Raw genomic sequence first — 27,816 nt, 5'->3', positions numbered from 1 at the left:
TAGCATAGTTGAACATTGCTGCAGAAACCTGCAGAGATATCCCCTCCTGCGTGACATTCCTTCTGAGGGACTTCTCAGCTTTGTGCTTGCCTTGTACCTCCATTTTCCCTCAAGTGGGACAGACAGATTTCTGTAAAGAGTTTGTGCAGCGTCAGCTCAGGGGTCCCAAAGACTCAGCAGTCCCTGTCACCACCACCCAGCCCATGCCCTTGGGTGCAGGGTTAGCACACAGAAATCATTACTTTTGTGGTTACCCATAAAAAGTCATAACCACAGAAAAGGGAACTGGAGCAGAGACTTGAAACTTCTGCTGGTGCCAGTGTCATCCCTGGGGGGGAGGCTGCAGGGATCTGTGGTGTTATGGGAAGGCAGATGGGACATCTCTGCCCCCAAAGTGCTTGGCTGTGGCACAAAGCACTTCTCTTCACCCCTATTCCTGCCCCACAGGTGTATCCATCCAACTCAGGTGATGACTACAGCAGGGATCCAGCTGGATATACTTCCTCAAAACCTCCCAGCACTGTGTATCCTGGAGCCTTTTACATGGCAGGTGAGTTGTTAACAACCCCCATGTCCTGCATGCCAGGCAGAGCAGGGGCTGCCCAGCCCAGTGCAGCTGATGGGAGGAATTGCACAGCCCATGAGATGGATGGAGATCAGTGCAGGAAAGCACGAGACATGGAGCCCTAAAATGAAAAGAGGCTGAGAGATTTGGGGTTGTTCAGCCTGGAGAAGAGAAGGCTGCAATGGGGGGACCAGAGAGCACCTTCCAGTGCCTGAAGGGGCTCCAGGAAAGCTGGGGAGGGACTTGGGACAAGGGCAGGGAGTGATGAGATGGGAGGAAATGGTTTCAAACTGAAACTCCTGAAAGACAGGAGATTATGCTAGATACTAGGAAGAAATTCTTTGGTGTGAGGATGCTGAGGCCCTGTCCCAGGTTTCCCCCAGAAGCTGTGGCTGCCCCATCTCTGGCAGTGTTGAAGGTTGGATGGGGCTTGGAGCACCCTGGATTGGTGGGAGGTTTCCCTGCCCATGGCAGGGCATGGGACTGGATGGTATTTAAGGTCCCTTCCCACCCAAACCAGTCTGGGATTCTGGGATTCTATGAAATGGCTCCAATATGCTCAGCAGGCTGGACACAATGGGGACAGATACACCACCTCAGCCTGGGCTGTCTTGCCCCTGTGTGTGCTGTGGGATGGTGGCAGCAGGTCTGCCCTGCTCAGCTCTGGTTTTCCTTCCAGATGGTCTCCATAACTCTCCAGACCTGTGGAGCTCACCGGGGGCCATCAGCCAGTCCAGTTACGGTGCCATGCTGGGCAGCTCCTCCTCTCCTCTCCCACAGTCCAGTGGCTTCAACAGTTTACATCAGCACGAACGCATGGTAACGTGTCCCTGCATCCCCCTGGGTGGGCTGGGGGACAGCTGGGGACACCACCTCACCTCCTCCTGTAGCTGTCAGCTTGGGACAGTGAGGGCTGGGGTCTGGAATGCTGAAGGCTGGCAGCCTCTTGAAGGCACCCCTCACCCCTCTCCATCTCTCTGCTAGAACTACCAGCTTCATTCAGGAGAGGTGAATGGTGGGCTCCCCTCTGTGTCGGGCTTTTCCTCAGCCTCCGCACCTTATGGTGTCTCCAGTCACACCCCCCCAATCAGCGGGACCGACACCTTGATGGGTACGTACAGCCCGGCTGCACCGTGGCCTCCAGGTCACCCTTCTCACTCTGCTGCCCTGCAGAGGCTTAACCTGGAGGGTCAAAGTCTTGTGCAAACCTCCAATTTCTGTGTCTGATGTCCTCAGCCATTGTTTGTCCCTTGTGTGTCACCCGTGCCTGGAGTTACTGTCCTGAGGTCATTGTTGCAGGATGCCTGGGATGGCTTGGGGGTTTGCACCTTGCTTGGTGTGTCTGGGAGGAAACCAGGGTCTGTGACATTGTCTCTCAGAGGTGTAATGGCTTAAATAAGTGGTGGGAAGGGTTTGCATCTGCATTGCAGCAAGGCAGGGGATGTGTGAAGCCATTTATCTAAATCTGGAATGGGAAAGTTGGTGCTGCCATTTGGATGCCACCTCCTTTGGATGCTTTTATCTCTAACCCTGCTGAACTTGTTACAAAACCTGTTACTGAAATGTACCTGTATTCCTCAGGAAATTAGAATCCTGACCTTGATTCATAGAAAAACCTTGCTGTAGAGGAGGAGATGGGAGTTTGGGATTGCAGGGGCTTAAGTGCAGGGGCTTGGAAGTGGGCTGTGCTGCAGCAGACACATTTGATGGTTGTTCATGGCATGACACCTTCAACCCAGCACCTTAAAATGTCATTCCTGCAGCCCCATGAAAGCTGCCAGGATGTGTGTGCCCTCTGGGGCTGCTCTGAGCTGGGAATCCTTTTAATTTTCAAGAAAAGCAGGAAGATTGAGAAGCTCAGAGCAAGTGACCCCAGAGAAGGTCTTGTAAAGGTGCCTTGTCCTGCTCGATTTCCTGTGCCCTGGCAGTGATATCTGTCCTCTCTTGGCAGGTAACAGAGGAACCACAGCTGGGAGCTCAGGAGATGCCCTCGGGAAGGCACTAGCTTCAGTAAGAATTTCTGAGCATCTTTGACCCTGTCCCTGTCCCATTGCAGTGCTGAACCTCCCCTCTCTGACAGGGACTTTCTAGGCAGCAGGGAAGATGAACACATTGAGAAGGTTGGGTGAATTCACCCCAGAAATAGGTCAGCCTCTGAGGGGAGGGTTTTCTTCCCCTCCATGTGCTGCCACCCTGATTCCTGACACTGTCCAAAAGCACCTTTTGGCAGATGAGGAAACTGAGGCACTGGACTTTATGGTGGTCATTCAGACTCATGCCCTTGAGCTACCTCTGCATGCACCCACTCTGGTTCTGATCTGTCAGGACAACCCTTGTAGCAGGACTTAGAGATCCCAGCAGTCCTGGCAATGTGTATGCTGGTCCATACTGAAGAACACCGGACCTACTGGGCTGCCAGACCTTGGTGTTGCCTCTGTCCCATTCAGTGCAGGGACCTTTGCTTCTCCATGGGAGCAGAGGGGTGCTCAGCACCACACCCTGTGATCATTTTTTGGGACTCTGAGAAGTGGGGATGTGAAGAACAGAGGCTGCAGCTGCAGGGGGTGGTGATAGTGGGAACAGAGAGAGACCCTGGAGTTAGTGGGGGACTGGGGAGGTGCTGGTGGGCTGGGCTGTGGCACTGGCTGAGAGCTGGTGTGGGAAGGGAGGTGCTGTCAGGTGGCCCCACTGAGTGGTCCTCACTGTACCTGGGCTTGGTGGCATTGCTGGGGACAGAGAAAGCTGTCACAGGGGTGGGTTCTGCTGACCATGCCCTGCTTCTCTCGCTCCAGATTTATTCCCCTGATCACTCTAGCAATAACTTCTCATCAAATCCCTCTACACCAGTCGGCTCCCCTCAGGGGCTTGCAGGTAGGTGAAAACCATTGTTCTTCATCTAAAGGCTACATCAGGTTTGCTGTGCAGGGCAGTCTGCTTCCCAGATCAACCCCAAACCCTCAGTGAAGACACTTCTGGCAAGCTCACCAAATGCTATTTGTTTTGAAAAGCAGGAGAGTGAAGAGGAAAGACAAGGAAACTTGAGGATACTTTTTAAATGTCTCCTGGGAAGTTGCATGTCTTGCTTGCTTTAAATGTCTCCTGGTGTGGAGCTGAGCAGTGCCCAGGTGCAGCAAATGCCATGGGAAGGAGGGCAGTGGCTCTGCCTGCACCTGGTTTTGCCCCTGCATGGGAGTTTTTATCAGGCAGCTCTGCTGGAGGCCCACTCGGTAGCAACACCTTGTGCTCGAGTTAAAGCTTTGCTGCCACCCTGAGAGACCTGCTCCTGTCCCTCAGACAGAACTTTGCCCCAAGTGTCCCATCTTTGTGAGGTTGGGAGAGCTTGTCTCTGATTTTGTCTTCCATGGGAGGAGCACAGTGGCAACTGAAAAGGAGCAAACTAGTCAGAAATCATTTTTAGCTCCCCATGAAAGCCTCTCTGCTCTTGTTCAGTGGGAGAGGTCTCGTTCCTGCCCAGCAGAATGGCACTGAGGGGGGGGCACTGGGTGGCAGTGGGCACAGCCCAGCCCTGGGCTCACAGCATGTTGCCACTGCCCACTCGTTTTGGGGACAGAAATTTAAGGTCAGATTTGAGGTCTGAGCTCAGGTTTCCTGCTGGGGCAGTGCAGAGGTGAGCCCACAGCAGGGGGGCTGCTCAGAGATTTCCACGGGAGCCTTGAGGGCTCAGACCAGGATCCTTCGCAGCGTGATAAGGTGGGCGAGAGAGCTCCCACTGCTTCCCAGTGCTGTGCTGGGAGCAGGGATAAAACCTGAGCTCATGGTTGAGGTGGCTGGTTTTGTCCCCACAGGGTGACAGTGTCTGTGCAGCCCCATGCAGTGGTGGCCCCTGTGGTGCTGTGCACGGGTGTGTTGGGTGGCCCATTTGGTGGCCGTGGTGGCCCATGCAGTGCCGTGGTGGCTAGTGGGATGCTGTGTGTGGTGTACTGGCCCACGGAGAGCTGGTTGCCCAGCTTCCAGCCCCATCTAGTGGCAGCCATGCCCTTTCCCAAGCTCTCCCTGTTTGTTCCCAGGCACATCCCAGTGGTCACGGGCGAGCGGACAGGGTGCGGGTGCCTTATCTCCCAGCTACGAAGGGAGCCTCCACACTTTAGTAAGTGTTGTCTGAAGGTCTCCTCCTCCTCTTTTTCTCTCTCATCCCCTCTGTACCTGGGGGTGGGGTCCTGTCCCTGGGCTGCAGGGAGCTGTGTGGTTGGCAGCAGCTGAGCACATCGGGGCGGGCAGAACCTCAGCCTCCCATCCTCCTCCCTGCGGTTCTGGCCCGGCCCAGCCCAGCCCATTTCTGGCTGGTTTCTGCCTTGGGTTTCCTGACCCGTTCTGCTTGCATGGCCCTTTATCCCTTTATGTGGAGGCACTGACAGAGTTGGGGGGTTATGCTGCTGCCCTCAGCCTTTCTCTGGTGGCTCTCCAGGTGTTAACCCAGAACCATTTCTCTCTCCTGTCCTCCAAGCAAAACAAAATGGAAGACAGGTTGGACGAAGCCATCCATGTGCTGAGGAATCATGCCGTGGGCCAGACAGCCACCATGCCAAGCAACCATGGGGACATGCACGGGCTGCTGGGCTCAGCACCAGCCCACAGTGCCACCGTGGGCAGCCTGGGCCAGGCCTTCCCCACCTCTGTCATGTCCCTGGGGAACCGACACCCCAATCTGGTGAGTGCGGGAGGGGATGTGCTGGGGAACCACATCATAGAGTCCAGAGGGATGTTGCCTTTGTCACTGTGGCCCAGCTTGGGTGACAGCTTTGAAGGGTGATGTGCACAGGAGCAGGCTGGCTTGCTGACACCATGCAGGGGTTTGAATCCTTGCTCAGCACAGGGGTGGCTCTCGGATGCCAGCCCTGCATGACCTTTGCTTAAGCCCCTTCTTGGGGCAGACAGAGGTGGTGAAAGCTCACCTTCCTTCTTTGCAACATGGGTGGAAATCCATCAAAACTTTTTTAAGATGTCCTTGGGGGGATGCAGGGAGAGAGATCCAGTGCAGGTCAGGACCGTGGATATAGAGAGCCAGGCTTCAGCAGGGCTTCTCTGCTCCAAACTCTGGGGCAGGCACCATGTCCATCCCTGTGTGGGGGGAGTGCTGGTTTGTGATGATGCATTCAGGCTCCAGGGAGTGTGACAGGTTCCAGGATCCCTGAGCACATGGGTGCTGGGGTCCCATGCTAGGTCACCAGCATCCCACCTTGTCCAGGGGCTGGTGACCACAGGAACATGTTTCTGGCAGAGCTGCTTGCCTGCTGAACCAGGCAGTAAAACATCTCCAGTCTCTAGAGAACCAGGAGTGCTTCCCTCTGAGCTTCCCAGCCTCTGCTCCTCAGTGATGAATCCTGTGTGTGGGGAAGTGTTCTCTGTTGCAGACTGCTGCCAGCTGCAGAAACGAGGGTGTTGAGAGCAGGGCTGGTTCAATCCTGCCCATCCCTGTGAGAGTCCTGCAGCCTCAGGGGTATGGGCTCAGAAGGGCTGCCTGACCCATCCTGTTTGTGTCCTTACTCTTCAGGCCAAAGTTCAGGCTGCTGGGATGTCCCCTGCTCTGGTGACACTGGGGAAGTCACAGAAATATTGATGCTTGATGGAGTCAGGACACGTGCAGCCCAGGCAGGGTGTCCTCTCCAGTGTCCTTGCATCTGGACAGTCAGACTTTTGCACAGTCAGAGGGAACAGCACTGATGGGGGCTTTCTGCTTGGTCCAGCTGATGGGCAGGGAGCTGTTTCCTGCAGTGCCCCCACCTTGGTCACCAGAGGAGAGCTGGGTCTGGGGCAGGCTGTCTCTCCCCTCCTGCATGCCTGCACTCTGGGTAGGGGGGTATGCAGGGAGGACACCTGGTTGCCCCCAGCCCGTGGCTGTGCTCAGGGTGACTGTGGCCATGCCAATGACCTTGACACTTCCTCCCCTCAAAGCTTGCTCTGCTTGTTCTGCTGTAGGTGGGAGGAGGTCACCCAGAAGATGGGTTGTCCAGCAACCCCAGCATGCTCCACAACCATGTTACACTTCCATCACAGCCCAGCTCACTCCCTGACCTCAACAGGCAGCAGGACACGTTCAGTGGTAAGGCAGCTCTGCACCCCAGCATGCTGGGGGCTCCCCCACACCCAGATGGTTCAGGTCACCCCCTAAGTCCAGCCCTGTGCATCAGCAGCCCTGGGGGTAGAGGGGTGCTCCAGCAAGGCTGATGCTTCCTTGCAGCATCTGGGGGTCAGTTTCTACTTCGAGCCTTTTCCTGAGGTCCTGCATGTTTCCATGGGTCCTGCATGTTCCCATCCACTCAGCTGTGGGTACAAGAGCCCCCTGGGCCTTGCTGTGCTGGGGCTGTTGGGCTGTGATTCTGTGCAGGGTCTGGGAGGTGGAGAAGGGTGAGGAGTGGTGGCAGAGCAGAGCCAGCATCTCCCCAGCACCTCTTGCTGCAGACCAGTGGTGCAGGATGGGTCTGGAATGCTGCGTGCTGATGGTGCAGCACAGCAGGGGCAGGACCTGGGGACCCCCCCAGCCCTCTGTGCAGGTCAAACCCCTCCAGCCTCCATGTGTGGCTCTGTTTCCTCAGCAGGATTGTCCGGGGGGCTGGGGCGAAGCAGCGTCTCCTCAGGAACCAGTGAAATAAAGAGGGAAGAGAAGGAGGATGAGGAGAACACATCAGTGGCAGATAACTCGGAAGAAGAGAAGAAGGAGCTGAAACCCTCCCGGAACAGAACAAGGTGCTCTTTGAACAGGTCTCTCCCTTTGCTTACTCTGTTACCAGGCTGGGGGCATTTGAGCTGGGGTCCAGCCATGGTGACCCACTGGGTTCTAGGCTCAGCCCAGTGAGACCCAGGGTCATCTTGTGGCACAGACCCACCAGCCCCTGCCACCACAGGAGCCTTGTCTGTCCTCAGACAGTGGTGCCACAGCTTCCCCCTGGCCTGCTGCTTTGGGCCTGCTGGGAAAGGGTCCTTGTTGCCCTCTCCTGCTGGCTCCCATCCCTGTGGCCAGAGGGCTCCTCCATGCTCCTAAAGCAGAGAGCACTCACCTTGTCCACATGGGCTGCACCCACCTGCGTGGTCGCTCAGGGCATTGCTTGTGGCTGTACACGGAAAGGACCAAGAGCTCAGCTCCCCTTGGCCAGAGGTGGGGAAGGGTTTCACCTCCTCCCTGCTTTGGGTCATCTCAGTTGTCTGCTTCAGGCTCCTGTATCTTATGTCACATCCAACCAGGAGTGTGGCAGTGGATCAGGCAGAGTCCTACCAGCTCCCTGGCTTGTCTGCAACCTCGCCATCAGCTCAGAGACCTCACCCGGGTGATGCCACCCCCAGGGGCAGCACCAGCCCCACTTCTGCCAGGCTGCAGCCCCCTCCTGCCCTGCAGGCAGAGGGCTGAGTCTTCCCCAAAACTCAGGACACGAACATTGGCCCCCACACCTGCTTCCTGTCCACCCTGCAACCCCCCTGGCAAGACGCTCAGGCCTTAATTGCATTGTTGCGGTTTCTTTCCTTGTTGTTTAAAACCAAAACAAAATCCAAAAATAAGAGGCAGAAGAAGAGTCTTAATTATTGCTTCTCTCCGAAGTCACCGCGTGTCCCCGGCTCTGAGCGCGGTGCCTCAGAGCGGCACCTCCCAGCCCACCGGGCCCCTGAGGCGCAGGCCATGGCGTCCGGGTGCCTCAGCATGTGTTTCTGTTCTGTGAGTTGACCAGTGCTGAGAGTGCACGCGAGGAATGTCCCTGTCTCGTTCTTATTTTAAACCATTAGTCAAGATGAGGATGAGGAGGACGATCTTCTTCCCCCAGAGCAAAAAGCCGAGAGAGAGAGAGAAAGGAGGGTCGCCAATAATGCCCGTGAGCGCCTGCGGGTCCGTGACATCAACGAGGCCTTTAAAGAGCTCGGACGCATGTGCCAACTCCACCTAAACAGCGAAAAACCGCAGACCAAACTGCTAATCCTACACCAGGCCGTATCAGTCATACTGAACCTGGAGCAACAAGTTAGAGGTCAGTGAGGGTCCCGGAGTGGTGATATTTTACGTATCTGATCGGCACGGGGCTGTCTGTCTGTCTGTCTCCTGTGATGTGCTGTGGTGCCTCGCACTGTCTCTCTCCCCTGTGACCTTGGGTTCCCAAGGCTGTTGATATCCTATTTATTTTATTTTTTTGTTTTTTGTTTTTTGTTGTTCCTTTTTGCATCCCTGCTGTTCTCTTTTGTTCCCCACTGCTGCTGCGTGTGCTGCATGCTGGTCCCCGAGGGGGCACCTGCGCTTTCCCACAGCCAGGTGTTTTACTCAGCTGCTTGGCCATCAAAATGCAAAAAAAACCCCAACCAACCAACCAACCAACCAACCAACCAAAAAACCTATCACATCTCTTAGAGGGGGGCCAGAACTGTTGTCTCTCCAAAGGCTGCTCCAAGCATAGAGCCCATCTCTGCCTGCAGCTGCAGTCAGCAATGCTCTGTCTGCTCAGCACCAGGCTCTGCAGTCACCCAGCCAACCTCTGAGGGTGGCTGGAGCCCTGCAAGGGACTGCAGGATGGAGATGGGGAGCCCAGGGTTGGGCACCCCTCACTGCCTGTACACACCGGTCTCCAACAGAAGCTGGGAGCACTGTGCATCTCTAAGCATCCCTGGAGCTGCAGGCTCTCCCACTGGCAGGGAACACCGTGGCTCCTGCCCACACCCATGAGCCCCTCTGGGCTTCCCATGCTTGCTCTAGGTGCTGCATCCCGGAGGGAGGGAAGTGGAGGGCTTGGCTTCCTGCTCTCCGGAGGACTTCTCTGCTTTGTTCCTGCATCCCTCAGTGCATGCTCCATGCTCGGGCTGTGGCAGGTTAACCCCTTTCTCTCTGCAGAGGGTGTTGTAACATGCATCAGTGGTTTGTGCCTGGCTGTGCTCCTCTCTGCTGGCCTCTGCTGTTGCATTGATGTTGGAGTCCTTTGTGCCTCTCTTCAGTTTGTAATTTTTTGCCTCTCATAACATGTATATTTTTTCCTGTCTCCTTTTAAATTTCCCTAATTTCCCCTTTTTATTTTTTTTCTTTCAAGTTGTTTTTTTGTTTTTTGGTTTTTTTTGTTTTTTTGGTTCTGTTCTTTCCAATCTCCTACAGACAGTCCCCAGCCGTGACCTCTCGGGGGTCCCACTCTCTACCTTGTACTTGCTGCTTGTGGATTGAGGCAGGAGCTGAGGGGCGGTGGGGGGCAGGGGACAGACAGAGTTGGCACCGTGTTCACTTTGGTCTCCCACGCTTGTCCCTTTTTAAACCCTTCTCAGACGCAGCTGAGCCCCACATGCTGCTGTCTGCAGGCCTTAGAGCAAGCAGCCAGGCTCTCCCTTCTCTGGCAAGCCTTGGGCTTGCAGGAGAGAAGCTGACCCCTACCTTCCCTCCTGCCACGGGAGTGGGGCCATCACCTCCTGACTACCAGGATCCTTCTGCTGCTCTCAGCAGTGAGCAGGGCAGGAAGGAAAGGAGAATTAGGGAGTGTTGCAAGGGGCAAGCAGGCCAGTCAGTGTCCCCTTTGAGCAGGACACTCACAGCCTAGGCACTGCACATCCCTGTGACCCAGAGGACCCCACACGGCCATGCTGACCACCAGCAACACTGTCCCAGTGATGAGGAGATGGCTCCGTCCTGCCCAGGCACTGCTGGACCTGTGTCTCTGTTGAGGAGGGCATGGACACAGCTGCCTGTGTGTTCTTTAGAGGAATGAGCCCAGTTCCTGGTGCAGGTGGTGTCAAGCAGTGGGACAGTGATGGCTCTGCTCCCCCCAACCGTTGGGGATACGCTGGAGAGAAGGTGACAGTGCCAGCTGGTGGGGAGAGGACACAGACAGGGACAAAGCAAGGAGGAGAGAATGCAGACAGGGACAGTGGGCAACCCTCTGTGCCACATGGACAACCACTTGCCTGGGGAGCCCTTGCTCCCCCTCCACACCGTCAGGCTCTCCAGATCCCCCAGGAAGGCTCTGACTCTGGGCTGATCCCCACATGGCTTCTCTGGAACTGAAGGCCACAGTGTTTCCCAAATCCAGGTCTCACCCCAAGAACCTCCTCAGATAGGTGTCTTTCCTGCAAGAATTTTTGCTCTGGGGGAGAAGGTCGTCTGTACAGTAAATTGGGGGCTTGGAGGGGATGGGCTGTGAGCGAGGCCATGGTATGAGGTGCTGCCAGCACGACACTGCCTTCCCCCTTGTCCCTGCCTCTTTTGGGCACCCTGGGGTGCTGCCAGCAGTGGAGGTTCTCCCAAAGCTCCTGACCATATCTGGAAAACAAAATCCACCCTTCTGGAGTTATTTTGGCTGTTTTGAAAGACCTGGATTCAGTGTCTGCGTCCAAGATTGACCCTCAGCAGTAGCTAGAGTGCTTGGTTCCTGCCTGCAGTGCTGTCCCCAGCCCCTAAGAGGTTGCTGGGCCAGGCTGCCCAAAATGCCTTTGCTGGGAGGATTTTGCTGCAGACAGGATATTGGAAGGAGATCTTAAAAAGAGGGATTTGCTTTCTGCCAAAAAGTCTTCCCTTGGGGGAAGAACCCAATGGTTTTGGCTGAGACCACCCCCGTAACTTTCAGTTTTCAGCAGAAACTGAACAGGAAAGCAAAATTTTGCAGAGGGAAGAAGGTGTCAGTGTGGATCCTGCATCCACAGCCCCCAGCAGCACCTCCCAGCCCCTGGGAGCCCCGTGCTGGCAGCACCTTCACGTGGCTGGCAGGGACCAGGCACAGCCTGAGTGGCCTGAGCTGCTCCAGGACCCACCTGAGACAAATTGGCTTTGCAAAGTGACTGAGGCCGTTTGAGCCGTTTCCAGTGGACACCAGGAGCACTACCAGCACGGCAACGCTTAGCCCCCCCGCCTTGGTACCACCCCCCTGACTAATCCCTGTGGTGCTGTGAACCCAGCAGTACAGACGAGGCCTTGTCACTGGAGGACAAAGATCTGAGGGACCGGGAGAGGAGAATGGCCAATAACGCCAGGGAAAGGGTGCGTGTGCGGGACATTAACGAGGCCTTTAAAGAACTGGGACGCATGTGTCAGATGCACTTAAAAACGGACAAAGCACAGACCAAACTGATCATCCTACAGCAAGCAGTGCAGGTCATTCTGGGCCTGGAGCAGCAAGTACGAGGTATGGTAACAGCTGCAGGTGCATTTTGGGACCTTTCTCTTCCCCCCCATGTCTCTGTGTGTGCGTGCATCTCTGTTGTGCCTCCTGCTTCTGGTGCGGGGTGTGTGTCCATCGCCTCGGGTGCAGGGCCAAGCTTTCCAAAGCCCCAACCTGGGGTGGATTCCAGGCTGCTCTGCCCCATCTCCCCTTATGCTTAATGGGAATTTGGCACCTGGATTCCATTAAGCAGCTTCGGAAAACTCAGTCCTCGACTCCCAAGAGCTGGCTGAGTGGGTGAGCAGGTGTCTGAGCTGGCTCGGGGTCTCAGCCAGGCACGGGGTTGGCTCCAGCAGGGCTCTGGCCACGTTACTGCAGCCCCTGCAAGGAGCAGCAGGCAAAGAGCAGCTTGCACTCTAGTTGTTTCCTTGCATGGTCCCATGTGTCTGTCCTTGGACTCCTTCTTTGCTCTCTCTTCTGGATGCTGCTGCTGCTGTTGCCCGTACTGAGGTGGCTTCCTCCCTCCCTCCCTTGCTGTTTTTGGCATAGAGCGCAATCTGAACCCTAAAGCTGCCTGCCTGAAACGTCGGGAAGAGGAGAAAGTGTCTGGAGTAGTAGGAGATCCCCAGATGACACTTTCAGCTTCACATCCTGGTCTAGGAGATGGTCACAACCCTGTTGGACACATGTAAAGGTATTGTCCCCTGCCCTATGATCCCAGCAGGCTGCTGCTGACGCACACTCTGGCAGCTCAGCTCCATCAGCACCAGCCATCCTCCTCCTCAAGTAAATGACTTGTGTGTGCATGTCATTTGCTCATCTGTGGACCCCCTAAGCCTCTGCCCCACACTTTCAGTGCTCTCACCACCCTGAGCAAGTTCAGCTCTGCTTTGTGCTCCCAGCCCTGCCACTGCCTGGCAACTGGAAAGCAGCTACTCTTTTGCCCAGCAGCAAATGGGAAGAAATGGGATGGTCCCAGAAGCTGAATTTCCCTCAGCAAGACCATGGCAGGAACAGGCTTTGCTGGGCTCTCCCTGTTTTTAAGGCTGCTCTGTACTTGGCCATGAGCAGCTGAGCCGTTTGAATGGCAACGGGGGGGATTGAGCAGACCCAGGAGTCAGAGGCTGACCCCAAAGATCCCCTCTGTGGGGCTGCAGCCCCTCAGCCCATAGCACCCACATGCCCCAGAGCACACAGAGGGGCCACCCTGTGCTGGTGGGTGCTGGGGCTGCCCTGAGCACAATAAAAAAGGCACAGCCAGTGTGCTGGGGAGCTACTGTCCCAGCTCTGCTGCAGCCACCTTGAGCCTCAGGGCTGACTGCAGTGAAGACAAGGCTGCTGCAGGGGGGCTGGCAGCTCCCCAGCACAAGGAACAGAGTTTTCTTCTCCTCTGGGTTTCTTTCCCTTCAGTTTGTTTTTTCTTGCTTGTTTTGTAGATCTTTTTGTTCCTCTGGATAGAGAGATCTGTAGGAGGAAAACCTCGGTGTGACCTGCAACCTTCTTGAACCATAAACTTTAGTACTGCTAATACTGACACACGTGGATGGATCCTGGCATGACGTAAGGGGTGGAAAAAAAAAACCCACAAAAAAACACTTTGTCAAAAACAAAACAAAAACAAAAAAATTGCCTTAAGTATAAAGTGCGGAACAGTCAATACATATCACTCAGTTAGGAGGGGGTGGCGTGTTCTCTTGGCTTGTTCGCAAGCAGCCAGCAGCAAAATTGTGCCTAAGCTTGATATTTCTTTTTTTTAAAAAAAAAGAACATTAGTTATGAGATTTTTTTTATGTAGAACAAATAGCAATGCCTTTTGGTTTTTGGTTTTTTTTTTAGCTTCTTTTGCATATGTTTTGTAAGCAACGAAAAGAATTTTTTTTTTGTATAAAAAAATGTCTTGTACCCCACGCTTTTCTGCTGCTGTTTCTATAGTTAACGTTGCATCTTTAGGATCAACCAGAATATTAAAATTGTATTAAGAGAGACTGGATATAAAGAGAGGAATTCTCAGATTGGGCTCTGAAAGCCACTAAAAGCGAATGTAGCCACAGCGAGGGGATGCTCTTCCTTGCCTGGCTTGTACCTTCCATTATAAAAAAAACAAACTCCTGTGCTGAATTCACCATCTCTTTGCTTTGGCCACTTCTGATTTGGGAAAAGGAAGTTAAACAGCAAAGCAAGTTGCAGCAGTGTCCCTCAGCAGTGCTTCTGCTCCTCCCGGGAGGTGACCGAGGTCCATCAAAGGTCTCTGCAAGATTTGCTTTACTCTTGGAGCATCCCAGAGGCTGTCCCGGAGCATCATGATGAGGAGGATGAGCTGCCGGGAGAGAGCCAGCCTTGGGGGGGTGGAAGAGAACCGAGGGACTGGTGCTCTCAAGGTAAGCAAAGAAGCAAGACGGATGCAAGAGGAAAGGGCAGGGCGGAGGGGAGCACCATGCAGCAGGGCAAACACCCCCTTCTCAGAGGCACTTCCAGGGGCAGCACTGAACAAAGACAAATTGAACAAAGCTTGGAAGGCTGGGAGGAGGCAAAGGTGGACAGAGCGAAGGCAGCAGCAGGACACTGTGCTGGGTGACCTTGCAGCAGATGGACCCGCAGGGGCTGGCGACAGGGAGGGGAGCAGCTCCCCGGCGTCTGTGCTCACCCCAGCCCGCAGCAAGCTCTGACTGGCAGCAGGACCCCAGCTCCACACAGCTTCTCCCTGCACTGGAGCCACCATCAGATGTGCAAAGCACTGCAAGACTGGGGAGAGGGGTGGTTTCACACCCCACCTTCAGCCACCAGAGGCAGACTCAGGTCAGCGTGCCACTCGGCTTCCCCAGGGACACAGAGTGACCGCGGTCACTGCCTGGGCTCCTCTCCCCATGCTGGAAAGGAGGGGAGCAGCCAATGCCCCCCCTGCACAACACGCTCCAGCAGCCAAACTGGGCCAAGGATCCCTTCACTCCAAGGGTTTCCCAGTGTCACTCCACACCACTCACTGTGCTCAGCAGGAGGAAGACCCCTGGCAGGGCCCCAGTGTTGCAGGAGCAAACGAAGAGGTGCTCAGCGGTGCTGAGTTGCAGCAGCTGTTCTGGAGCTGGCAATGGAAAAGCATCTACTGGGAATTTATCCTTGTTTCTTCCTTCTTCTTCCCCTTCTGAAACCTATTCTGCCCAGTTCTCCTCAGCTCTGCAGTTAGCCAGGGTCAGGTCCTCACTGGGGTGGTAAATCCCATCCCTGCTTTCAGACTGGGGCCATCTGCTGCCCAGACCTACCTGGCAGAGCCCAGGCAGGGAGGACAGGTCATGTTCATGAGTGCCTGACCTGGGGGGAAGGTGGGGACAGTGAGCATGGTAGGACCCTGGCAGCAGAGTCTGTCTCTCCCTTCTGCTTCTCTGGCTGTGCTTCAGCACAGGGAAAGGGAGTGGTGAACAGGATTAGGTCCTGTGGCACTTCCTAGTAACCCCAGCCTTTGGCATAACCTCCTGGTGCTCCTGTGTGCTCGTAACTGTGCTTTGTCCTCCAGCCAGGCATGCTGGAGATTCTCAGGACATTGCTCATCTCTCACACCTGGGTACCATGGGCTCAGCCCCTGCAGCAGCTCTGAGAGAAGACACAAGTGCCACGGCAGTCCTGGACTGTCCCTTCCTCCTGCCACCAGGACTCTCTGGTCCAGCCGTAGCTCTGAGACTTCTGGGTGCTCCTGGCTTGCCCTGCCCACAACCCACTGCTCCCACCATCACTTCTGCCTGGTGGGACCTGAGACCACAGCAGCTTCCAACTCTGTCCCCGGGAACACCAGGGAAGGTCCCTGAAGCCCAGGAAAACGCGTTCTTCTCGCCTGTGTCAACAGACATGTTTCAGCTTAATTAGCTCATCAGGTTACAGCATTCTGCCCTCCCTTGGGTTCTTCTGCCTGCTTAAGCGCTGGGCTGAGTGAGACAGATGAGGTTTTCCTCCATGTGTGACAGCCTTGCCCCTGTGGAGCAGCTCTTGCAGCAAAAGCCGTGTCTTCCTGAAGCATCCCGTGGGGCTGGGTTCTGCTGCAGAGGCTGGAGCAAATTTGGAGATGGTGAAGCATACAGGGAGGGGGCAGTGCCCCTCCACAGCCTGCCAGCTGGGTCCAGAGGCTCAGACTTCACCCCCAGTTCATGCTCTGGGGTAGGAATTGGGGGCTCATCTGCTGCTTCATCCCACAGGTGTTTGTGTCCCCTCAGCAGGATGGTGCTGGGGCTGCAGGGTGCTTTGCTGCTAAGGGTTTTCTGCTGGTTCAGTGCTACTGCCCTAGGACCAGGGAGGGATGGAGCAATGTCCCAGCCCTGGCAAGCTTGAAACCATACAAAAAAATTTAAAAGTGCTTCCTCAACACTGATTTTGCAACAAGAATGTGAGGTGGCAGTCATGTACAACCAGATTTAAAGAAAAGAGATGGTAGTCAAGAGAAGTCCTGAAACTCAACAAAATTGGAAAGTTGAGAAGATTTATGATTTGTTCAAAATTTTGCTGAACTCCTTCATCCATTCTGAGTCGTGTCTGACACTCTGCAGGCCAGGGGAGACAAAGTGGTTCCCATCATCCCCAAACCACCAAGCACTGCAGCACAGATGGAGCTTTGCATCAGCATTTAGATGGTTCAGGTGCTGTTTTCTTGACAGTGAACCCAGGTAACTTCCTGGCAAGGCTTGGATGAAGGTCCTTGAGCAATAAACCTCTGGTGCCAGGGCTTGGAGGAGGTCTTGGTTTCTCCAGCAGGAAAAGGCAATGTCAGATGGTAATGCCAGGAGTTGTCTTGGTGGCACAGGGTGCTTTGGGTGCTGTCACTCCTGCTGCCTGTGCCAGCCCAGCGTGGCCTTGATGGCATCTCTGCTCTCCAGGTCCATAGGGAGCAATTGTGGAGTGCAGCATGGAAAAATGAGCTTTGGCTTGCCAGTGTGTTTGATTCAGCATGAATGTGGTGCTGTAACCTACCAGGGAAAGTGGCTTTGCTAAAAATGAGCACTATCAGGTGCTGTCACCCAAATCCCACCAGGACAGTCACAGTGAGACTCTTGTCTTTAGGTGTCACAGAGAGGGACAGGATCTGCACCCTCCGCAGCCCACAGCTCTGCTGACATTCAGCCCTGGGATCTTGCAGGTCCCTTTTCTCCCCAGACTGTTCTCTGCTCCTCTGCATGGCCCTTGTGCTGATCATCCTGTGCTGGGAGGTGTCAGGGATGGGTGATTTGCTGTAGGCTGCCTTGCAGTTTTCTGCTTCCTCTGGGCCTCCCATGTTTGTGTTCTCCTGGGCTGTTCCCCCCTCAGCTTTGGGGACCACAGAGCTCCCACCAGACTTCCTCTGTTGGGGAGTTAGGGGAGAAGCCATCTCCCCCCTCTGTATTTCCCAGTCTCTCTGAGCTGCATTCCCATCAGACAGCAGCACTGGGGGCCCAGGGGACACTTGGCTGGGCTGCAGTCCTGGGGTCCCCCTCAGCCCCCCTCCTCCCTGCTCCTCCTGCCTGAGAGCCGTGCATGCCACCAGGTGCTGGGGAGTGTCTGGAATCCAGTTTATTAACAGTAAAAATTGCGGGGGTTTGTTCTTTCTCCCTCTTCACCTTCTTTTGCCCCAGAGCAAAACAGCTGCAGCCTCCCAGGCTCTGCACCTTTCTTTATGCCTGCTCCTGCTCCTGCTCCTGCTCCTGCTCCTGCTCCTGTTCCTGCTCCTGCTCCTGCTCCCCCCCAGCTGCTGACATCTCACCCCAGGGAGCAGAATTCCAGCTAAACCCCAGTTTGGCAGCCACTCCCCTGCCTGTGACCCACCAGTCAGACCTTCTCACAGCCAAGCAGCTCCCTGGCCTGAGTTCAGCTTCAGCTCTTTGCCAACATCTCCTCGGGCTCTTTGCTCCCCTGGTTTTACAGCTGCTGTCCTAGGGAGGTGTGTGGGCAGGGGGGACAGGACCTGGGATGTCTGGATCCCAGTCTGTGTCTCTCCTGAGCTCCAGCCTGGGAGTAAGGGGAGCCGTAGTGCCTGGGCAGAGGGTTTCCAGGATATGGAGCAGCCAAGTTACCCGGGCACCCCACATCCCACCTCTGGCTGTCTGGAGCTGGGCAGGGACCCCCACACGCTGGGGTCACCTTGCTGTCCCTTTTCCCTGTGCCATCACTCAGGTCGGGGCAGGGCTCTGGGTGCTTTGCAGTTGGGATTTTGCCCTCTCCAGCAGAGAAATGCAGAAGTGTGATGTGAAACCCCCCCTGTCCTGTGCCAGTGATGAACTGGGTTCCTCGAGGTTTTGTGCTCAGTGCCCCAGAGTGACTGAACAGGAAGGACAGAATGGGGCTGGGGTTTCCCCAAAAGCTGCTCTCAAAGGTCCTTTGTGTCTGACTCCTGTAGCTGCTGAAGCCAGCAAAGCCTTTGAGCCTTGAGCCCATCCTCCCCCTCAGCAAACAGAGGGGGGGGACTCACAACCTTGAGGACCAGGAGGCTTTTGAAGCCCCCAACCCCCACGTCCCTGAGCTTTGGTGCCATGGGGGATGCTGCAGTTTAGTGCCAGCAGAGCCCCTGGTCCTCTTGCAGGTCCTCCTGGGCCAGCTCCACTGTCAGCAAGCCCTGGTCTGGGATTTTAGAAAAGATCTGAGAATGGGGAGGTGAAGAAACTGGAGCTGGACCAGAACAAGCCCTCGGCCTGGAGGTGCAGTGCTGGTTAACCTGGAGCAAGCTGTGCCCAATGGATTCCCCTGTCCCTGCTCAACACCAGCAATAGCAAGACCTGGTTTTTGTACCAGCTTGCACAAGGTCTTTGCCCTCTTAAATCCTATGCAACCCCCTCTCCTTCCCCCTGGAGCTCTCCAGATCCCATCCCAGCTCTCTGCTCTTGTCTGTGACTGCTGAGTTCCCCTCCTTGCCCTGCTCAGGGTCCAGCTTCATTTCCAGCAGCTCCAGAAGCATTTCGGGACCTGTGCCCTGGAGCTGGGGAGGGGTGGGCAAGGGGTGAGGCTGCAGAAAACTCCTTCCAACTCCTGCTGCAGGACCTGAGCACTGGATTGGAGGGAACAAGGCCTGGTCCTGCAGCTCCTCCATGCACCTTTCACCCTCCTGTGCCTTCTGCTCCATGGTTCACTGCCAGCATCCTTCATCTTCCACCATCTCCCTCAGTGTCCCTGAATGGGGAATCTGTGTCCCACCTTGTTGTTTCCCAGCTCTATGGACTGCTCTGCCTTCAGCTGCCTCAAGCCTGAAGGTCTCTGCTTTCCAGCTCTCCAGCCAACCCCTCCAGGCTGCTCCCCTCCACAGGGGGTACCCCGAGTTTCTTGGCAGATCCCTGTCTCCCATCTGCTGGGCTGGAGGCAGGGGGATTGGGGAGGTGGGTGCTGCAGGAGGGTCCCACAGCATGGCTGCCTCTCCCTGCCCTGCTGCCCTTGGGGCAGGCCTGGGAGGTACCCAGAGCTCTGCACAGAGGTTTGATCTTTGGGGTGATTCACCCTTTCTGGGGGGTCAGCAGCTGCAGTGCCTTTGTCTGTGGGACTTCTGTAGCCACCGAGCATGGAGGTTGTCGCTGGGTGTGGGGGTTGCTGGCTGCAGGCACCCTTGCTGCCAAAACTTGTGTGTCCATCCCAGGGGGCAGGAGGCAGCCCTGCTCTGGGTCTCACACTGCTGCTTCTGTTCCTCTGCACCTCCTGCTCCTCAGGTCTTGCAGTCCCCTCCCTAATCCAAGCACCCACCCCCTTGGAAGGAGAGGGAATAAACCTGGAGCTTTTCCCCAGGCACCAGGGTGGGAGAGCAAAGGGGTTTGTGCTCCAAACCAGGATGTCCTGAGGTTTTTTGCTTAAACCCCCTCCCCCCGTGCTCTTCACCCCAGGGCTGCAGAGCTCCCCGGGGCACTGAGCTGGGGATGCTGCAATTCCCCCCCTGCCCACCTCTTCCCAAACCACCTGAAACCCACCAGGTTTGGGCAAACCTTGTAACATGGGGTCCCTGGAGGAGGGGGGGGAACAGGGGGAGCTGCACCCTCCTGCCAGCAGTGGTTATTTGTCAGGGGGAGGAGAAAGAGGCACCTGGTGGAGCAGAGCAGGGAGCACCCCAACCATGTGCTTGGACCCCAGGGTCTGCAAGAAATGCCCCATTTTCCTTGGAGGGCTCCAGCTCGTTGGGGAAAGGAAGGGTTACTGGGTTTGCTCTTTCTGTATATTTTTGTAGGAGGGGAGGGATGGGAGAGCAGCTGGGAGATGCCTGAGGAAGTTGTTTATTTTTAACCCCATAGAAAGTTTTGGGTTGTTTTTTTGGGTTTTGGCCTTTAAAAAAAAAAAATGGTCCCCGCTTTTGATGTTTATGCTGCCTACCTGTAAATCCAGATGTCCTTAAGTGGCTGAAGTCCTTGTTCTTAAATCAGATACACATTATAGTTTTGAACTATATATATAGTAAATATATATATATATGCCTAACCCAGCAAAGAAAAAAAAAAAAAAGTATTTGGGGGTGGGAAAATGCGTTGTTCTTTGAAAGGAATCACAATTGGGGGATAAAATTGTGTTTCTGAGTGCCTCAAGATATGAATTGTTTTCATTTTTTTAAATAATTTTATACAAGTGTCAAAACAGCTGGCTGGATTATTTGGAATTTTTAAATAATCCTAACTTTTTTAAAGTAGATTTTGAGAACTGTCCTGTATATAACAGTAATGTAGCAATAAATGTGACATTTTATAACAATATTACTCTTTTTCCCCATATCTGTCTTTCAGATATTGTATACCTAAGAATGAAAAGTTGTAATAAAGGTTTTACCTTGTACTAAAAAAAAAAAAAAAAACAAGAGACAAGATAGGTGTTCAGGCACTGCCCACTGGGGTCAGCACGTCCTGCCCCTGCAGGCAGCCTCTGGGGAAGGTTTCCAGCAGTGTCCCCACCATGGCATCTGAGCACCTTCCTCAGCAGCCCTCAGAAACACCTCGGGTAGGCATGTAGAACTAAACAACCATCGAATTTTTTGGCTGGAAAAGCCCTTTCCAATCATCAGGTCCAACCATTCCCAAGGCCACCCCCACCCCATGTCCCTCCTCCCCACATCTCCAGGGCTCTGAAACCCCTCCAGGGATGATGGGGACTCCAGCCCTGCCCTGGGCAGCCTGGGCCAGGCCCTGACAACCCTTTCCAGGGAGAAATTCTTCCCCAGCTCCAACCTAAACCTCCCCTGGCACAGCTTCCATCCCTTCCCTCAGCTCCTACCCCATCCCTCAGGAGCAGAGCCCGTTTCCCTCCTGGCTCCAACCTGGTTGCACAGGAGCCATCAGGTCTCCTCTCCCCTCCTCTTCTCCAGCCCAAACACCCCCAGCTCCTCAGCTCCTCACAGGATTTGTGCTCCAGGCTCTTCCTGAGCTTTGTTGCCCTTCCCTGGACATCTCCATCACTTCTCTGTCCCTCCTGGAGTGAGGTGCCCAGAGCTGAACACAGGACTCAGGATGTGGCCTCCCCAGAGCTGGGTACAGAGGGATGATCCCTCCCTGTTCCTGATGGCCACTGAGTTCCTAACCCAGGATGCCACTGGCCTCTTGGCCACCTGGGCACACTGCTGACTCATACTGAAAGTCACCCAACACCCCCAGGTCCCTTTCCATCTCACAGCTTTCCAGCCACACTTCTCAAAGTCTGGAGCTCCCTGTGGGGTGGTTCTGACCCAGGTGCCAGATATTTAACATTTGGCCTTGTTAAACCTCAGACAATTATCCTTGGCCCAGGGATCCAACCTGTCCAGATCCCACTGTAGAGCTCCCCTCTCCTCCAGCAGATGCACACACACACCCAGTTTGGTATCACCTGCAGATTTCCTGGGGCTACACTCAATACCTTCATCCATATCATTCATGAAACTATTAAAGAGCACAGACCCCATCTCTGGGACTGAGCTTTAATGCTCATGGATAGTTAATGCTCTTTTCTCCGTGGCAGCCCAGCTCTGGGGTAGCTCCCTGCCCTCCCCATCTGCACCCAGAGCACTGGGTGCTCCTCACCCTTCCCAGTGCTCCCTCCCAGGGCTTGTTCCCTGCAGGCTCAGGGTTGGGTTTGTGTCGTGGCTGCAGCCCCTGCTCAGACTCTTTGCTCTTCTCCCATGTGCTGACCAAAAGCCAGGACAGGCCCAAGATGAGCCAAAGTCTTTTTTAAAACCACCGAATCTCTTGGTTGTTGAGAAATATCAGATGGCAGCTGAGGGGGCACCCTCAGGGTGAGGAAGGGAGCACCCACTCCTATGGAGAGAAGGAAGGGCAGAGAACCAAGAAACCGAAGTTGTGCCAGATCCAGACACAGGAGAAACGTGTGCCCAAGCGAAATGGGTGCTGGGGAGCTCGGACGGCGGGTGCTGGAGATGCAGAGGGATGAAGGGAAAACGGGAAAGCGCTGGTGGGCGCGACAGGGCTGGGCTGGGAGTGGGGAACGGGCAGGAACACAGAGGAGGAGCAACACACGGGAGCTGCTCCTGAGCGGCTGTGAGCACCGACAGACACAGACCGGGGGCTCTCGGGTGGGCGCTCAGAGGCCCCGCACGGTCCCACGCGTGGCTCCGCGTTGCCATGACAACGGCGCTCGGCTCAGGCAGCGCCGCGGGCAGCCCCGCTCCGGGCGCAGGCGCGAACCGCGGGGCCCTTGCGGGGTGTGCGGTGCGGGGGTGACTTTGAGGCGGTGCCGGGATGCTGGGCAAAGTGCTGGGACCGCGATACGTTCAGCTCATCCAGAACTGGTGAGACCACAATAGGACCGGGCCGGACCGGCTCACCCGGGCTCTTGCACTGCGCGCCTCGGATACGCGGTGCGGTGGAGGGTGCGGAGCGCCGGGCTCGCTCCCCCCTCCCGCCCTGCGCCTCAGGCTCCTCAGAGGCTTCCCGAGCGTTTTCCGCTCCCCTCCGCGGTTCTGTGTTGTGTGTGAGGCCCGGTGGCCCCGGTCCGGTGCCGGGTCTGGATCTGGGTCTGCAGGGCAGTGTTTTTGTGGGGCTGACCCGGGTGTGTTTGACCTCCAGATCGCTCTGAATGTCTCCACATCTCTAAAACCTTTGTCTCGGTGCCAGGGGGTGCTGCTTTGCAGGGTTGTGGGAAAATAATGAAGTAGTCTGCAGGCTGGAATGAAAGGGGCATGAGCTGTAAAGGGAGGGCAGTTAAATAACTGTGGTAACGGCCTTTTTATATAAAAGCACATTGACACCACGAAGGTTCTGCAAGGCCAAGTTTGACGCCTGGGTCAGAGCAGTCCCCAGCACAAATCCAGGCTGAGCAGGACTGAGAGCAGCACCGAGGAGAAGGGCTGGGGGGTGAGGGGCTCATCCTGAGCCAGCACCGTGCACTGACAGCACAGAAACCAACCATGGGCTGCTCCGAGAGCTCTGCGGCCACTGGGTCAGGGGGGGCATTGTCCCCCTATGCTCCCCCTGCAGGGCTGGGTCCAACAGAGTTGTTGGAGTGAGTCCAGAGGAGGCCATGGAGTGATCTAAGGCCTGGAGCAGCTCTGTCCTGCAGCCAGGATGAGGGAGTTGGGGGTGTTCAGGCTGGAGAAGAGAAGGCTGCAATGGGGAGACCTTCGAGCACCTTCCGGTGCCTGAAGGGGCTCCAGGAAAGCTGGGGAGGGACTTGGGACAAGGGCCTGGAGGGATGGGATGAGGGGGAAGGGTTTCAAGCAGAAAGGGAAAATTGAGGTGAGATAGGAGGGAGAAATTCTTTGGGGTGAGGGTGCTGAGCCCCTGGGTGCCCCCAGAAGCTGTGGGTGCCCTATCCCTGGCAGTGTTGAAGGTTGGATGGGGCTTGGAGCACCCTGGGCTGTGGGAGGGGTCCCTGCCCATGGCAGGGGTGGCACTGGGGGGGCTTTAAGGTCCTTTCCCACTCAAACCAGTCTGGGATTGATGCTATAGAGACCCTGTCCTGTAAAATCTCTGGCCACTAACACTTCTCTTGTGTATGTGATGCTTCCAAGATTTCTGCCAAGCTTTTTCCTGATTGAAATGACTTCTCCAGGTACCCCAGTACCTCCATGCCTTTCATAGTGGGGAATGACTGTTGTTGACTTTCCTCTGTGTATGTCTCTTCCTTAGGACTCCCACCCTCATAACCTGGGGGGCTGTAGCTGGTACTGGTGTGATATGGGCCACAGACTGGAAGCTGGTCCTGCAGTATGTTCCCTACATCGGTGGCAAATACAAAACTGAAGAATAAGCTCCCCTCTGCCAGTGAGTGTGGAATTTTTCTTAGCTAGTAGTAGGAATATGGATACATTCCTGAGACCACAGCCTGTGGTCCCTACTTTGAAACAAGAGCTTTGATGTATTATGCATAAATCATCTGGAAAGAGCAAACTCCTCTCCAGGAACAAAGAGGATATTTCTGTGGTGTCCTGTGACTCCTTCCAAAGAGCCTCCAGGCCTGTGTTCTGCTGTGCCTCTCCTGGCTTCTCAGACAGAAACTTCCTGCCTGGATGCTGGAAGCTCCAGCCCTGCTTACTGCCCGCTTTCTGTTTCTTGTAGGAAATGTGTGAGTGTGTGGAGAGTGTTTTGGAGCCATCTGTCCACTGAGACCCTGCTTGGAGGTGAACTTGAAGTTCTGCACCAGGTAGTGGTGTCCTTCTCTCTCCCATGAGCAGCTGTGGACAAACTTCACTTCTCTGACCACCCTCCCTCTGACCACCTTCACAGCAAATCTCATGGGAGTCATTTATAAACCTGATGTGCAAAATAAACCGACTTAATGACATTTTGGTGTTCTTGTTTTACCTTCTTAGTCCACATTCTTCAGACTCCTGGCTTGGGTCCCATCAAACAGATCTGGCTTGGGGCTGAATCTGTGTGCTGAGCCCTGCTGGGCATTTCCCTCTCTTCCTGCCCAGGTGCCCCAGGCAGCACCCTGGGGCTGCAGTGTTTGTTGAGCCTTTTATTTGTCCTCAGGTTGTTGCTGTTGCTCATCACTCTGTAGTTTTCAAACTGTTCTTATTGATGTCTTGACTTTCAGCCAGTCCTTCTTAGACCAGCAGCAGCAGCCTCTTGTCTGCAGTTCTCATGGCTGCTACAGCAGTTTCGTGGGAACAGGTCCCTGGCATTTAAAACAAGGCTTTGTTTCTTTTTAACATCAATTTGTGGACCCCTTAAATTGTATGACTGGCCAAATGCTATTTCAAAGCACTGTGTCCTGTCTGAAAAGAGCTTCTCTGCTTCATCAGGCAGCTCCAGGAGGGCAGTCTGCAAACCCTCAGGTAAGAGTTACTCAGTTATGTTCTAAATGTAGGTTTTGAGTAGGAAAAGAATATGTATCTGTAGTCCATTGGCATGGTTATATTTGTCAACATAAAATGGTGGTGAAACAACCCACTACCAGAGCACTTTTGATGATGGTATTTGCTGTTAGATAAAGAAAGTGCAATGATTATTCTTGGGCTCTGCCACTAAGCCACAGCAAGACAGCTCAGACTGAGAGGTGGAAAGTTCACCCCTTCCCCCAAATACCAGAATTTGCAAACTTTTCTCTCCATGAGAATGGGATCACAGTTTTCTCTCTGGTGCCAAATTTCACCTCATGGTTGTTGGCTGTAATGAAAGGTTTGAATCTCTACAGGGGAAAAAGAATCTCTGCTGTAGCAGCCTTGTTGCTTGGGTGTCACCTTCAGGTCTGAAGGCTTTTGAGTGATACTTCTATGGAAACCTCTAAAACTTGCCTACAGGGTGGTGCTGTGCAGGACACTTAAATGACTTATTTAACAGAATAATTGCTTTCTTATAAATTTGGCACCATAAATGAAAATGGAGGAGGGGGAGGGAATGTGATTTCCTCTGCCCTGCAGTAGGGTAGTAGAGAAGATGATGGTGTCAGGGGATGATGTGGTGTTCCCTGGGTCTGTCCCACTCTCCTGCTCCAGCAGTGCTGTTGGACTCCTGGATGAGTCCCAAAAGGCCAAAGCCACCATGCCCTGAAACACTGAGGATGTGGGTTTGGGACCAGCCCTGTGCTGGGGGATGTTGGTGCTGATCCACTGCCACCCCAGAGCAGTGAGTCTCTGCTCTTGCTTTCCTGTGTCCACACAGGATGGGTCTGAGGCTGCTGCTGACTTCAGAAGTGACCCCTGGTCAGCATCCCAGCTCCCTGCACATTCAGGCACTGCTGGGAACAGCCAGGCATGGGATTTGTTTGCTCTTTGGGGGTTGTTTGGCCGTTCGTGTTTTCTGCAGCATTACAAATGGTGGGTTTGTCTCTAATTAACCCCAGGATTAGCAGATAACTGATTTAATGTCCAGTATTTCTCCTTCCACAAGAGCAAGCACTCTTCAGAAATACTGTTAAAAACAGCCCCTGCATTCTTCGGCAAATTTCTGTTCAATCCAAATAGTTACTGCTCAGGTGTTGTGAGTAATCTTTCTAATTTTTAATATCCTATCATTGCCTCTTTTCCACCAGTTTATTTTTCAGAATGAGCTCGCAAAATACCACGGGCATGATATGAGTAAGTTAAGTTCGGAGCTTCCCCTTGAAAAGCCGGAGAGTTCCACCAGAGGGCACAGCGGCCACCAAACTCACGGGGCTTTGGATCTACAGAAATCACAAAGCAGGAATCACCCATTAAGCCCTGGGTTAATGCTGCCACTTCAGAACCATCCCGAAGAAAAGGCAGATTGGCATTCCTGCCTCCTGCTCCAGGTGCTCTCCTTTTGCCTTGCTTCCAGTCACCCCATGCCTTTCTCAGGAGGTTGCATCTTGCACCATCTCTTTTCTTATCAAGAGGTTCACTCCTTTTCACGGCTTTGATTTTAATCAGTGAAAGAGGAAACAATGAAGTGGTTGGTGGGAAAGAGAGGACTGCCAGGTGTCCATCCCTGGTGCTGAGGGTCACTGGTGTCCCAAAGAAGGACGAGGGACAGGCAGGACTCTGCTTTTGTTCATAGGTGTAGTTGCCTGCAGGACCAAGTGTGTTACTTCAGTGTGCAGAGGGTCAGAGCTGTGCTGCGGTCTCACCCTTAGTTCTGTTCCCAGCTTTCCCTTTTGCTGTGCTCAGCGAGCAAACTGCATCACTCTGTGCCTGTTTCCCCTTGTACACTTGATTAATTTTTTTTATCAAGAAGCTGGACTGAAGTACAAGTTTTTTTCTAGTATAGTGTGGGTTGGGGTGTGAGTTTGCTTTTTCACACACACACACACAAATAGAAAAGTGCATTTATGAAGAATAATGTGGTTTTGATGGCAATTAGAACTCTTCTAACTGGCAATTAGAACTTCTCTGATCTGCAGAAAAGAGCAGTGGTAGCAGATCAACGAATTTCCTAAGGGTGAGCTCAGAATAAGACAAGGTTAAACATAACCCAAGAAAACCAAAACCCATCCCTTGAGAGATGAAATCCCTTCAGGGCAAAGGAAAGCTCTGTATTGTTTAAATTAAAGACAAAATCCCCACCGCCATGCTTCTTAAATATAAAAATCTCCCCGTACAAAGCAAATGCAACTCAGCATCTACGGGTGCACCTGGCTTTTTGAAGTGGTTTTTGATTTCTACCTCTGCGTCTGGACACCTTTCACCCCATGCACAGAGGACTCTGGATTTCCTTTTTTCTGCAAAACGCATCTCGCATCCTTGCTGGTTTCAGGTAAGGGAGTTTTCTTAAAAAAAAATTTAAAAATTGTAGGAAACACAGTTCAAACACACTGAGAAAGTTTGGGTTGGAAGGAGGGAGTAGTGGCTGGAGCTGCGTGGCCAGGAAAGGAGCAGGATCCGGGGGTGCTCCCATCGGTGCTGCTGTTTTGAAGTCTGACCAGGAAATCTTCGGGGATGCTGGTTCTTGCAGGATTCTTAACAAAAACCTGGGATGTCATTCGTTCACTAAAGGACAATTAGTTCCTCCAGCTTGCTGTGGAGGGCGGGCTGCCTCGTGATGTGTTTTCCAGCACATGGACACTGCAATGGCAGCAGCACCCAAGCTGCTCGGTGGTCCAGCACCCAAGAGCTGGGGTGCCCAGGGTGATGTTCACCGGCTCTGGGGGTGCAACCGGGGATGTTTGGGCCGTCTGTAAGAGGCTGTGGTTTACACTTTTTTCCTGAGAAACTTTTCATTGTTTTGTCTTCACACCATCTCCTCCAGAGCAGATTTTTCCTCTTTGTTTCGGCTTTTTCTACAGACCGTTTGGGGCATTGTCCCAGGAGCCGTGGGTGCTGCACAGAGTGGGGCTGCTGAACGTGCGAAAATGAACCCAGAAAACCCCCTCGGATGCAGCCTC

The 27,816-nt window shown here is 54.3% G+C and overlaps 2 protein-coding genes across 22 annotated transcripts in view; both read left to right on the top strand.

Annotated features, from left to right (window-relative positions):
* The window catches only part of TCF3 (transcription factor 3), a 78,007-nt gene extending 57,707 nt beyond the window's left edge, over positions 1-20,300 (top strand). For 4 of the 21 annotated variants that reach the window (XM_071728044.1, XM_071728043.1, XM_071728059.1 and 1 more), the window contains 12 exons: positions 448-550; positions 1,245-1,384; positions 1,550-1,676; positions 2,517-2,575; positions 3,358-3,436; positions 4,594-4,673; positions 5,031-5,234; positions 6,503-6,626; positions 7,120-7,285; positions 8,300-8,538; positions 12,181-12,325; positions 13,068-20,300. In XM_071728044.1, the coding sequence (XP_071584145.1) occupies positions 448-550; positions 1,245-1,384; positions 1,550-1,676; positions 2,517-2,575; positions 3,358-3,436; positions 4,594-4,673; positions 5,031-5,234; positions 6,503-6,626; positions 7,120-7,285; positions 8,300-8,538; positions 12,181-12,323 (1,464 nt within the window). In that variant the 3' untranslated portion in view covers positions 12,324-12,325; positions 13,068-20,300. Of the gene's footprint in view, positions 1-447; positions 551-1,244; positions 1,385-1,549; positions 1,677-2,516; positions 2,576-3,357; positions 3,437-4,593; positions 4,674-5,030; positions 5,235-6,502; positions 6,627-7,119; positions 7,286-8,299; positions 8,539-11,428; positions 11,656-12,180; positions 12,326-13,067 lie in introns of all 21 variants that reach the window. The other 17 variants (XM_071728060.1, XM_071728046.1, XM_071728051.1 and 14 more) reach the window with 13 other exon arrangements.
* A 1,913-nt stretch (positions 20,301-22,213) lies between these two features.
* On the top strand, positions 22,214-23,796 carry UQCR11 (ubiquinol-cytochrome c reductase, complex III subunit XI). Its single transcript, XM_071727873.1, has 2 exons — positions 22,214-22,321; positions 23,661-23,796. The coding sequence occupies exons 1-2, from the start codon at positions 22,272-22,274 to the stop codon at positions 23,779-23,781; spliced, it is 171 nt and encodes a 56-aa protein (XP_071583974.1). The 5' UTR covers positions 22,214-22,271; the 3' UTR covers positions 23,782-23,796.
* Positions 23,797-27,816: the final 4,020 nt, after the last annotated feature.

Source organism: Heliangelus exortis, chromosome 28 (genome assembly GCF_036169615.1).
Source record: "Heliangelus exortis chromosome 28, bHelExo1.hap1, whole genome shotgun sequence".
In the NCBI taxonomy this organism is placed as follows: domain Eukaryota; kingdom Metazoa; phylum Chordata; class Aves; order Apodiformes; family Trochilidae; genus Heliangelus; species Heliangelus exortis.
Note: the sequence above shows the minus strand (reverse complement) of the source record. Positions and strands in the feature narration are given on the sequence as shown.